General features: G+C 34.5%; 1 protein-coding gene across 1 annotated transcript; it reads right to left on the reverse strand.

Annotated features, from left to right (window-relative positions):
- Window positions 1-2,678: 2,678 nt before the first annotated feature.
- On the reverse strand, window positions 2,679-8,599 carry LOC112513113 (probable inactive ATP-dependent zinc metalloprotease FTSHI 3, chloroplastic). The gene is made up of 4 exons (XM_025119258.1): window positions 7,331-8,599; window positions 5,484-5,807; window positions 4,586-4,886; window positions 2,679-3,070 (listed from the first exon to the last, which is right to left on the reverse strand). The coding sequence occupies exons 1-4, from the start codon at window positions 8,375-8,377 to the stop codon at window positions 2,865-2,867; spliced, it is 1,878 nt and encodes a 625-aa protein (XP_024975026.1). The 5' UTR covers window positions 8,378-8,599; the 3' UTR covers window positions 2,679-2,864.
- Between the last annotated feature and the right edge of the window lie 4,403 nt (window positions 8,600-13,002).

The following is a 13,002-nucleotide window of genomic DNA, read 5'->3' on the forward strand; positions in this document are numbered from 1 at the left end:
CAAATTTTTATGATATCTTCAAACATATATTTTTTTCAAAAATAAAAACATCATTGTTTTCTCAAAATCACATAAAGTCGTATTATAACATCGACTGAGATAAAGAATAAAATGAAATATTAAAATCATGATGTATCTCGCTGCATTGCGCGAGTACGCTTCTAGTAAAATATAAATGGGCTAGATGAGTCTATCCATATTTATTTTTATATTGTCCATGTTTGTTCGTTAATTTTAACGAACAAATCCGAATCCGTTCATTTTTTCAATAATGGTTATCCAAACCCGTATTTTTAGCGGGCCGGATGGACCGAATCTTACTGATCGTTCGGCCATAAACAACTCTAATAATAATTATTTTAATTGAACATTAGAGATTGTAAACATATTTTGTATGGGTTGTGCCAAAAATTCACGTGACTATTCGTACCAAACAAATTCGCTTCTAACGAAAAGGATTCATTTTGTACAAATTTGGTAGGAAAAAAAAAGGCTAAGGGACCGTTTATCAGTAAAATTTAATATTATCATTTATTTACCGAATAAAATTTTAGTCCACTAAAACGATATCGTATGCAACAATTTACCCGGTAAGCTCTTACCGTGGTAAGAATCGTCGCCCTCACTTACCGGGTAAGACTCTTGGTTTTTGTCTCGCTCTTAACGAATAAGATTATTGGTCCTTACCATATTCATCCGATAGAGTAATGTGCCTTGGTGTCCACTTACCCGAATAAGCATTTTGTAAAAGGTCTTAAATGTAAATCAATTATTTGTTAAAATATACATTTATCGGTTAATTTGTTCTTCATATACATCTTTAATTCGTTAAGACGTTTATCGTATTAACGAGCTATCTTAGTATTACGGTTTTAGTTTCTATATTGACTTCAGGAAACATGTAAAAAATGACGAGGTAATTCCGAATGCCTGTTGATATTGGTTAAACAGGTTTCGAGAATAATAAGAGGCAAATAAGAGGTTGGTTTACCTCTTACCAGATAAGAGGACAATAAGATATAAATGCCTCTGAAAAATTAGAAAACACAAACAGTCTGAATAACCCTGCCTCTTAACGAATTAGACATAAGAGACTAACAAGAGTTTTTTTTTTTTTTTTTTTCAAAAAAAAACAAGATCTTACTATAACAGTTTGTGATTGTACTGTTAAACATCACAGTTATTCTAATGAATCGCATCTCGAAATGTCTCAAAAAAAGAGGCTTGTGAATAAGAAATTCGAACGACTCTAAATATCGTGTCATATTCCAAAACTTTTAATTTCACATTCACGCTTGAAATAATTTACGTTTTTATGAGTCATATTTTGTTTAACATTTCCAAAATTTAAAAACCCGTAATAAAATCAAAGAATAGTTCATTAGAGGAAAAAAGGTGTTACTATATATACACCCGTTATATCAAATCAGAACTATACAAATATAAAAAACGGAAACTTGATGTTGTGAAAGAAGAATAGCAAAAAATTCACAGTCTGATTTTACACATAAGAGGTTTTAACGGGAAATACTGACGTGATAAGTAGCCGTTTAGCAAGTAGCACTATAGCAACTTGCGACACCGTTACTTCATGAATATTGGATTCACAAAAGGTAGATTTCGCAAGTTGTTAAAGTGCTAATTACAAAATGTTGGCTATTTCGACCAACTCACTAGAAAAGTGGCTATAAAGTGAGTTGGGAGGTCCAAAATGACTATTTTTGACAATTTCCCCATTTTAGCTATGTGTAATACCATCATAGCTAACCACAAGAGTGATGTCTGATTGGTTTGAGTTTGACTCCAAATATCAAAAGTACAAGGAGGTCCCAATTTCAAACCCAAGGAGGAATAAAAGTCCCCTTGTGGCCACGGAGGTTCAAATGCGGTGACTCCGGGCTATCTGCAAAGCAGGTGGTTGCCTTGGGATTAGTCGGCTCGCATAGCGGATTGGATATCCAGGTTAATCGGAAAAAAAAATACCATCATAGCTAACCACAAGGGTGGTGTCTAATTGGTTTGAGCTTGAGCTCCAAAGGTAATAAGTGCCTGGAGGTCCCAGGTTCTCAAATCCAATGAGGAATAAAAATCCCCTTGTGGCCATGGAGGTTCAAATGCGGTGACTCCGGACTACTTGCAAAGCAGATGGTCGCCCTGGGATTAGTCGGCTCGCATAACGGGTTAAATATCCAGGTTTATAAAAAATAATACCATCATAACGTTGTTTTATGTCAAATCACGCCAAACTGAAACTTAATGTTGAGATACGTGAAAGAAAATTAAGATTCGCAATCCGTCATAATCGAGTAAAATTTTACAAATATAAAAAGTGGAACCTGATGTTGATTTATGTGACGGAAAACTAAGATTTGCGATCGGTCATAATTGAGTAGATTTTACTCATAAGAGGTTTTAGTCGGAAATGCTAATGTGGCAAGTAGCACTATAACAAGTTGCACAACACTTCCACATCAGCATTCAGTAACTTGCGAAACCGTTACTTTATGAATATTAAATTCATAAAAAATTAGATTTCGCAAGTTGTTGAAGTGTTACCTACAAAATCCTGACTATTTCAGACAACTTTCAGGTTTTAGTTTTGTGTAATTCCCATAATAACCCTGGTTTTATGTCACCTAATACTACTTTGTTCCATAGAAACTAGAAAGAAATCATATGCAGCTGTAAATGTTGTTTTAAACATCACATGTAACTTGAGATCCCCAAAAGACAAGAGACTTTCTTTAAAGTTTGACCTTAAAATATCAAAAGGAAAGCCTATTGTGAAATGACAGAAATACCCTCACCCTGGAAAAATGGCAGGCAAGTCTTCACAAGTTCAATGGGATAGAGAAATGTACCTTTCAGCTTAGAGTTTGATAACCCCCAAGAGAAGAAGAAGAAGATCCATCGGTCCGCTGGTCGTATCGCGGCTTAAACGTCGGCATCCATGGGAAAATCTTTCCGATTTCTTTCGTTAAGTTAGAAGGGCTCATTTGTCTATCATTTATCCCAAACTTTGCCCTTTCTATAGCTTCCATTATATCTTCCCTTGCAACACATTCACCACCTGGTAAAACCACAAAAACACCAATTGGTCATTATGATCGCATCATATGATCGCTATGTTTGGCAAACTAATGGGTGACTGATAAACTAGTTGTTAGCTGAAAAGCTAGCCGTTGGCTAATGCTAGTTGATAAACTAGTACGTTTGGTAAAACCAGTTGATGAGCTAAATATGACAATGTACAATGACCTAAAAGTACATGTTGAAAAACTAAATGGAAAAATACAAGAGGCATAATTAGAAAAAAGCTCATGGAGCTTATAGAAAAGCTACTTTAAATAGAATTTCAAAAAGCTAGCTTCAACCAGCTTATGAATAACCAAACGGGGATTTTTCAATAAGCTCGAAAAATAAGGTAGCTTATCGTTACCAAACATGGTCAAAGTAGCAAAAGTTATGCCCATATTCCTAAAGAAGGATATTGTTCTTTTACAAGTCTATCCCTAATACATTTTGTTACGTTAGCTGACGTTAGGGGTGAAGTTGTAAAAGAAAGGAAGAACATGTGTAGGGATTCAGCAGTAAGGTTCTCTATTTTTCCCCTTATTTCACTCTAAGAACAAAAGAACAAAATCTGTACCATATGAAGTATCAGTAGACCCTGCACGTATTTGCTACCAACAATTTTCTTTTACAATTTTACCCAGAATCTATTTTCATTTCTTTATGACTTTGTTTCGCTTCTTAAAGACACATAAAGGGTAGAAATGTAAAAGACCAACTAGTTTGCAAGATTATATGCAAGCTCTGCTAATATTCTCCTTGCCTTGCACACACAAGCAGAGTGAACTTAAAAAGGCAGCAGAGCCTATGCGAGCTTTTCATGGGGTCTGCATACACAAGCCAAGACATGACATAATAGGATAGGACAAAAGCTTTTTTTGTCCCATATTTGGTGCGACATCGGACCGGGACAGGACGGGATTGTGTGCCAAAAAGTATCCCACCAAAATAAGTGGAGCAAAAATTAGGTGTAACAAGATTAGTACATTACTAAACTACCCATGTCAAATTAAAACCTTAAAACCTTCCACAATTCTATCACCCACCCACCTCACTCTCACCCGTCCAGTCCCGTCTGCGTACCAACGCACCCATTTATATCTATCTTTATGGTTTGTTTCTCTCCAAGAACAAGAGATTAACTTCTCCAACCATTGTACTTGACTTTTCTATTACGAATCACCCATCGTTCATGTGGGAATGTAAACGGACAAATTGTAAACACTTCAACGGTTGTACTTTTCTGAAATTGTACTTCTTTGAAATTGCATATAAACACTTCAACGGTTGTAAGAATAGGCTATATTGCACATATTGTGGGAATGTAAATGCACAAAAGGTTAAAGAAACCCTCTTACATTGAAATCTTTACCCAGAACGACAATTCTTTTTGCATTTTTGCAAGAACACGATGGCCGAGAAGTTAATTACTCAAGAAATATCAGAAAGTGTAAAATTGGAGCACTAGGTAAACTTAAAATGCAAAGTGGATTGAGAATTTTCGGATTCAAACCTCGTCTAGCAGCAAGCAAAGCGGCTTCATTGACAATGTTGGCCAAATCAGCACCTACAAAGCCTTGAGTAAGAGAAGCAATTAGGTTGCACATAATGGCAGCGTCTTCTTCAAGAGGGATTCCTCTTAGATGAACAGCTAATATCTTTCTTCTTCCGCTTTCATCAGGTTCTCCCACAAACACTTTTCTTGAGAATCGACCAGGGCGGCAAAGAGCGGGGTCCAGTGCTTCGGGCCTATTAGTTGCTGCTATAACAATCACATTTACATCTGACTCGAACCCATCCATTTCTGTCAGTAGCTGAATGGGCAGAAATAGACATTAAAGCCAGAGAATTAATTCAAATTGTTCATGAAAATCATTACAAACTGATATGATTTCTCATCTGATCGTGAATTAGAACAGATGAAGCAAAGACCTACTTAAGTTTCGAAAAAGGGAAATATATATAAAAAATTGGTTTAGTTCCTATTTAGTGTAATGAAGAATTTAAATTATGTTGATCGATATAACAAAATATCAAAATTTCCTATTTTGTACCCATTTTGCCCCGTAACCTGTTCTTGTAAAATTTTATGACGTGGATACTCGGTTACGAAAGATTTTGGAAAATTTTATGGAAGAGTTATGATGAAGTGGGCAATAAAGTTGGCATCACTACATCAAATGTTAGAAGAACAGCAGGTTACATCTTACATGTCAAAATGGGTAAAAGAATAAGAAAATATTGAAACTTTGTTACGTTTTGAAACTCTATTATTGATTGAAAAAGGAAATTCTTTATTATACTAAGTAGGAACTAAGGCAAATTTTGTTGCAATTTTTGTTCTTTAGAGGAAGAACAAAAACTTCAAATTATACACAAGAATCACATACAAAATGTAAAAGATGAAGTACCTGGTTTAGTGTTTGGTCTCTTTCATCATTAAAGCTTCTACCACGCTTTCCCCCTACAGCATCGAGCTCATCAATAAAAATGATTGATGGTGCATTCTTTCTTGCAACATTGAAAAGGTCCCTAATACGAGCAGCTCCTCTTCCAACAAACATCTCCACGAATTCACTAGCAGAAACGGTGAAAAATGGTACCCCGGCTTCTCCAGCAACTGCACGGGCTAATAATGTTTTCCCCGTCCCTGGAGGACCCACTAGCAGCACTCCTCTCGGTAACTTTGCTCCTAGTTTGTTATAGTTAATAGAACCTTGGAGGCACAACACAATCTATAAAGAGATGAAAAAAACATAAGCATCCACTCAAAGTTATTAGTTGACAAACAAGTAGACTAGCATTTTGAGTAGTAAATAGAACACATTTCTTGCAACAAACATGAACCTTTTTTTATGTGTATCATATCAAAGAAGGGTAGCTTCCAGATATACATGTGAACCTAAAAGTGTGGCTTCATTAGGTTGAGATTTGTTTTGTTTGAATAATGATCAAGTATCTCATTCCACTGACTTCATATTACCTTTTGCTTGGTTTTAACTATATTTTGATATGTTTCTACTACAATGGATCTTTTATTACTGGTGCAAGAGGACTTTATGCTCATTAGAAGTCATACATTTTCCATATATGCACCTCGGTATGCTCAAATAATCACCTCAAGAGATAGGACCAGTTGTTGCCTTGGTTTGCCTCTCTCCGTCAACAACATACTGCATGGCGTATTAACTTCCCATACACTTATCGAATAACATTAGGCACCCATTACAAGATCAACAAAGAAAAGCAATATTGCTTCAATAAGCGAATTATAACTTATAGGGCTACATGCTTATACGCTGGCACATAACTGTTGCACAAGACTGTTAACAAGACAACATGCTTGGACTCTCATGGATTTCAGGCACTCAAGTATCAACAAGATGGCATACTTGAACTATCTTGGGTTTGATGCACAAATGGCCATAAAGGTTGCCACTGGATACAGGCTGTAAATGTGGAAAAGAATGCAACAAATTCTTAATGCTTATCCCAAGACCTAGCAATATTCGTGTCAGTAAGTGTCGCACACATTATTGATGTGCACGTTGTCATATAAGTGCAAACTAGAATGAAAACTAGAAGTAGATTTTTAGTAAGTTGCCATAAATCCTTGACTCTATTGAGCATAAGCTTGCGTTGTAAGTTAAAGGAGGGTTTTCACATCTCAGTCCTTTAGATGAATAGATGATTACATCTTCATCAAACTTTATCAATGATAAAAGTATCTTCTGAAGATTAGAATTTAAAGAATGTGAAAATAATCAAAATTTTAAATTTCTGCTGAATGCATTTTTCCAAGTATAAAACAGTTATACCAACAAATTCTTTGACACTAAGCTCTACCATCATTTGCAATATATAAATTCACTTATGTGAAAGTACCATAATCTTTTTGTGTTGAAACCTGAAAGGCAACCGTAACCAATCTATGCTAAACACAAATGACACAACTAATTGCAACTTAGAATAAAGTGTAGTTAAATTTTTTGTTAAAATGATATTCTTGTATAGCTCATTTATTGTGTCTTTGCTAATACCAGCAAAAAATAAACACAAAGACTTCTCCCCCAACCCTCTCAAAGCCAATCAAATGGCTCTTTAATTATTCTTGTATTATAAAACCAAAAGTTGAATGCGCAGAAAAATTACAAGAGCATCTAGTTACTCTAGAATATTTGATGCCCTTCCATATAAACATAGGTAACAAACCAAACAAAAGCAGTGACATGAAACCATACAAAATAAAGAGGCTTACCTCCATAAGCTCTACTTTTGCAGTATCCACGCCCTCTACATCTTCAAAGTTGACTAGTTGATTGCTAGGCCGCCGCTTCTTAGCAGGGCTATTAGCAGCGGAAAGTTGGCGATAAAGAAGCCACATCAAGGGAGTTAGAGGAATCCAAAGTGATATTATAGTAATCAGGACACCCCTCATTGACATTAATGCTGATTGTGGAGATGAACTGTATGTAATTCCTCTCTCTCTCATCAAGCCAAGGAGATAGCTCTCATCGTGGTCAATCTTTCTTGTTGAGTACTGCCATTCTGGCTTCGAAGCTTTTGTCTTTGTCAATTTCCACAACATATGTGAACTTGTAATCTGATTATTCTTCACATTGCTCCTCACTATGTCACTCCCAACCAAATTTTCGTCATCATCATTTCTTCCAACCTTTGGGTCTTCTGAATTTTGAGTGTTTTCTACACCAAATGAGCCAGTATTGTAGTATATTCGTCTAGATCCCTCCTCAAACAGAACTTTCATTACAGACCCACTCTGCAGACTCGTTATCAAGTCTGAGTATGGGACAACTTTAGGGGTTGGCATTGTTGTCAACTTCAAGAACAAATAACACAACCCTAATACAACAGAAATCGAAGTGGATAGAGTCACTTTTCTCATATTTTTGCGCAGATACGTTCCAAGGTCATTTAAGATCGACCGAACAGACGCCCTTTTCAATCTTGAGGACAGTAATCGCAATCTTGGCTGCAATCTAAGCTTGAATCCCTTCCTCAAAAAGCTAGGCTCCCTGTTCCCCAAATGGTTTTCTTTGTTTCCTTTTTCATTAATCACAGACCTAATACATAACAACCTATTTTGAGATTTCAAACCTACTAAAGGAAATGAATGCGAACCGTAGCATGAATTAGACAATGAACAAGACAGAATTTTGCATTTCGTCAAACACTTGGTGTGCATAACACGAAGTCTCGACATTTCAGAACTCCGCAAAGATCCATTGTTCAAAAGAACAGGAACGGCAGCCATTTCTACTGACATAGCATTCAATTTCCCCATGAAATTCCAAAGATCAACATAGACCCAGTACAGATTTACAACCAAGATTACACTTCTTCGCAACTTACCTTCTTGCGACTGGCGATTGAACAGAAGCAATTAATTGTTCTTGCCAAGACAAAACCCTTCTCCAATTCCTTCTTTTTTGGAGTTCCAAACTCTCTTTGGCTGAGAAATCTTTGTTGATGTTCAATAAGCTTATCTTGCAATTCTCAAGGAAATATCATCAATAATATCCAAGGGTTTAATTATTTTAAATGAAGAAAAAATGAACGGGTCAAATTTTCAAATTAGTCCCTGTATTATCAATTAATGGCAACTCCCCCCTAGACTCTCTCTAATGTATTTGAATGTGTGTTTTCGAAATACTTGTTACAATTTAAAGACCTGGAATTAGATGATTATTCGATTAAATAAAATATACTTAAATAATTTCATATTTATTTTTCAAAATTCAGTTTTTTCGGTTATAATTGAATGCCATCACGTAGTTGTGCTGTCAGTAAGAGGAGATGGACCTTAATCTGAGTCTCAGTTACGAACGGCTGAACGTAGCGGACGTTCTTTCCAGCCTGACTCAAATAGCTACCGGTACTATGGGTCGTCGAACCCGAGAATGTCAAAGATAGGTAGGATGTTACCCGTGTAGGAAGAACACTGGTTGACTTTTAACTAAACTGGTTATTGTCTGATTATGTTTTTTTGTCAGTTTACAAACTTGAAAAAAACACAACATAATAAGATTACAGATTTGCTAAAAAGGTGAAGTGAGAAAAAGACAAAAATATAAAAGAAAATTTAACTTCAAAATAATTGTTTTATCCTTATGTGTATGAAAGATGCACGTCTAAAAAGCGGGGCGGAAAATATAACGGTCATACAGACGGACGAGATAAAAATTTCATTTTATGACTATGTTTTTTAATTTTGAAAAAAATATATATCGATATTAATATTAAATTAACTATTTAAAGTTGTTGTTTTTTGTATAATATTTTTAATTTAATTTAATTTATGTTTAATAATGATTTATTTTTGATTTCATAATGTAATTCCTTATAAAAATAATATTCAAGTGTTTTGTTAGACGTCAAATTTTTATTTTAGTTACATTTTAGAGTTTTTATATTTAAAATGAAATGTTTATCTTGTATTTGATTATATATATTTACAGTTAGTTACACAAATTAAAAAATGGGGCTTTAATAAGTTGTATTTATGTACAATTTACTTGTAATATTGATTTTTAAGTAATATGTATTAATAAACAATACTTCATACATAAAAAATAATTTTTAAGAGTTTTTGTCAAATACTTTATAATATAACTAGAAGGGTACTCGCACAATACAGCGAAATGCATCTCGATTTAAATGTTTGGTGTTTTTTTTGTCTCAGTCAATGTTATAATATGATTTTATATGGTTTTGAAAAAGCGATAATGTTTTTATTTTTAAATAAGATGTAAATATGAAGACATCATAAAGAATTGAAAAAAATATTGATATAAGTACCAAACTAACTATTTAAATTTATTTTTTTATGTATTTTTTAATTCATTTTTTATCTTCGATTTAATAACATATTTTTTTATAAAGATAATAATTAAGTATTTTGTTTGAATTCAATGATTATCCTAATTATATTTTAGATTTTTTATATTTAAATTGAGGTGTGTATCATATGTGTATGTTTATCTGCATTTAGTTACACAAATTAAAACATGAAGCTTTAATAAGTTGTACTTATGCATAGTTACTTGTAATCTTGAATTTTAAGTAAATATGCATCATAAAAAGTATTTAATACATAAAAATGGTTTTTAAGAGTTTTTTATCAAATACTTTATAATATAGTATAATAATAGATAAGATAATATAAATTTTATTACAAGGAGAAACATGCTTAAAGAATTTGTTGGAACATTTATTAAGTGTAAATTATCATCCAATTAATTTTAAAAAAATGTAATCATTTGTTTATTTTATAATATTATCTGTTTTCATATATATATATATATATATACATATATATATATAGAGAGAGAGAGAGATCCCGTTTCAAACTTGAATTCTAGTTAAGAACCGGAGGACAATCAAGAGTGTGGCACGTGACCCCATTCATCATGAAAAATGAAAGTAACTTTTTACAACATTTATAATGAATATCCCGAACATTGACTTATTTCGATGTGGTACTGGTAACAAGCAGTTTTTAGTGCTTGGATGGAAGGAACAAAATTGTTTATACCGGTATCAAACCTGTAACAAGAAGTTTTTGACAAGTTACAACCTTCTAACTTATCAAAAACAAATTATCAGTTTTGAAAATTAAGTTACTTTTTTACCCTCTTCTGGTCTTCTTTAACCTTAAAAAACTTATCTGTTCATTCTAATTTCTCATATGCACGATTTCTCTAATCCCATCTTCCATCCAGTGGCGTGTAATCGATTGAAGAGGTGCAACAATGAGGGTTTGAGTTTGATTATTTCAATCCAGCGTAAACAATTGGAGCTTAAGCAGCAGTAATTGGCTGGTTGCGACAATCACTCTCTATCGAATTTAGGTTTTTTTTGTCAGATTCTGTTCTCTCATAGCAATTTAGGGTTTCTTATATGATGTCTTGATGAATGTGATTGCTTACGAAGAGATTAGTTTATGCTTCTTAAATTTTCGTTTTAAGATTGTTCGAACCTGCTGCTTCTGTTTACATTTTTGAGAAGACGATGAATCATGGTCTGCTTCTTCATTTTGAAGACGAGGACGAAGGGGTGTTATTTTAGTCATTTTACATGTGTAAGCAAAATTAACCAAACATTAAAAAGTAACTTAGCAACTTATTACAGTTTGGTACAGGCACAAGCTAACCAAACACTTTTTATAAAACTACATTTTGATACCACATAAGTTGAAATACACTTTTACAAAAAAAAAAGTATAAGTTGTTTTAAATAAGCAATCCCAAATACCCTCTTATTACCACTTGGGTTGAGTTTACAATCGACTTGAAAAAAGAGCCGAGAATTCCAAGTAATTCCCAGAAAAATTCGATCAAATCAGGAATCCTTGAAGATCGTCCACAACCCAAAATTCCAAGTAATATTCTCTTGGATAATTTGCAGTTTTTCTTTTTGATTCGCAGATAATGTTTCAATTCCTTGTTTTTTTATCTCCTTTTGTTTGTTTGATTTTATGTAATTGCCATTGGAATGCTTGATTATATATCTGCTTTCATCGATGTGATCGACGATAACATTTCGTAGTTGTCGAAGACGAATTGACGATTTCATAGGATTTGATAATTGAATTTTAAGTTCAGTGATTATAACCTTTTTAGGGTTTTTTTTTTTAAATTTACGTGTGTGCTCATGGTGTTCTATCACCACCAGCACATACTGATAATGGTGTGGCCTTGTGGTGTTCTTTTGGATTTCCGTAACATGAATCACATTGTTTTAGGAATAGTCCATCAACAAAATTGCGTATTGAAGTGTGAATGGAAGTTTTGCAACATTGATGATGCCTTTACAATTGAACTCTGAAAATCTATTGTAAATCCCTCTAGTAATTTATGTTGATCGTCAAACACAATTCTTCTGCCAAAAAATTGTGGAACCAAAATTAATCAAATATTGAAAAAGGGAATAAGAAGAACATGGAAGAATTCGAAAATTGGACTGAAGAGATGGAATGTTCCTAAGCTCTCAGTGTTTTCACAAGGGTAATTAAGGAAAAAAGTTGGTTGAGTACAAATGATAGATGTAGATGTATTATGGCTTAGCAATTCAGTCGTAACCGAACAACTATTTATGGTTGTGCGACTACAACCTATTAAGTTCTTACCAAACATAACCAAGAGTCTTTCCGTCGGCTTACCCCGTTGCATCATGGACCAATAAGAGGGGCTTGGTAAACAACTGCATCTCTAACCAGGGGCGGATGTATGTGATGAGGGTAGGGGTCCTGGGCCCCCAACAAATTTTTAACAGGAAGGCCCAAAAAAAATTAGTTTACTTGTATTTTTCAATGAAATGAATTTGGGCCCCCAACAACAAGATGCAAGAGGCCCCTCTAACCTCAGTTCAGTCTTAGTGCAAGGCTGCACCGCTGCAAGCAAGCGACGAGTAGGCGAGAGGCGAGTAGCGTAGCGACCAACCAGACTACCGTCTACCTTACTTCTTCTTCATCGGCTGCGACCGACCTCACCATCACATCACTTCTTCTCTTCTTCTTCTTCATCGTTGCGACAGAGACTGAGAGTCACGGACTCACGGACTGTCTGCTGGCCGCTGGCGTGCTGCTGTAGTGCTGTCTGCTCTCTGCTGTCCGCCTGTCCGACTGACCGACTCACGGATGCCCGGATCGATGAAGGCACGAAGACGAAGCCACGAAGCCACGAAGGAAAGGAACCCTAGGCCCTAGCCTACTGGAGTGGACTGACCGACTGTGCCTCTTGGGTAATTGGTAATTTCTAATTTCTAAATTTCTAATTTCTAAATTTCTAATTTCCAACTTCAATTAGTAGTATTTTAGGTTAATTTTGTGGTAATTGGTAAATGCTTTAGGTTAGGTATTTATTTTTAGGTTAATTTTGTAGGCAAATAAAAATGTTACTAAACCATTGA

Source organism: Cynara cardunculus, assembly GCF_001531365.2.
Source record: "Cynara cardunculus var. scolymus isolate 2C chromosome LG 5, CcrdV1, whole genome shotgun sequence".
Classification (NCBI taxonomy): Eukaryota; Viridiplantae; Streptophyta; class Magnoliopsida; order Asterales; family Asteraceae; genus Cynara; species Cynara cardunculus.

Bases quoted from the DNA above. Each gene is read 5' to 3' on its own strand.
- LOC112513113 (XM_025119258.1), bottom strand. From the start codon at position 8,377: ATGGGGAAATTGAATGCTATGTCAGTAGAAATGGCTGCCGTTCCTGTT. The intron at 5,808-7,330 runs GTAAGCCTCTTT...ATCTCTTTATAG, and splicing joins CAAAAGTAGAGCTTATGGAG to ATTGTGTTGTGCCTCCAAGG. The intron at 4,887-5,483 runs GTACTTCATCTT...CTGCCCATTCAG, and splicing joins GAGACCAAACACTAAACCAG to CTACTGACAGAAATGGATGG.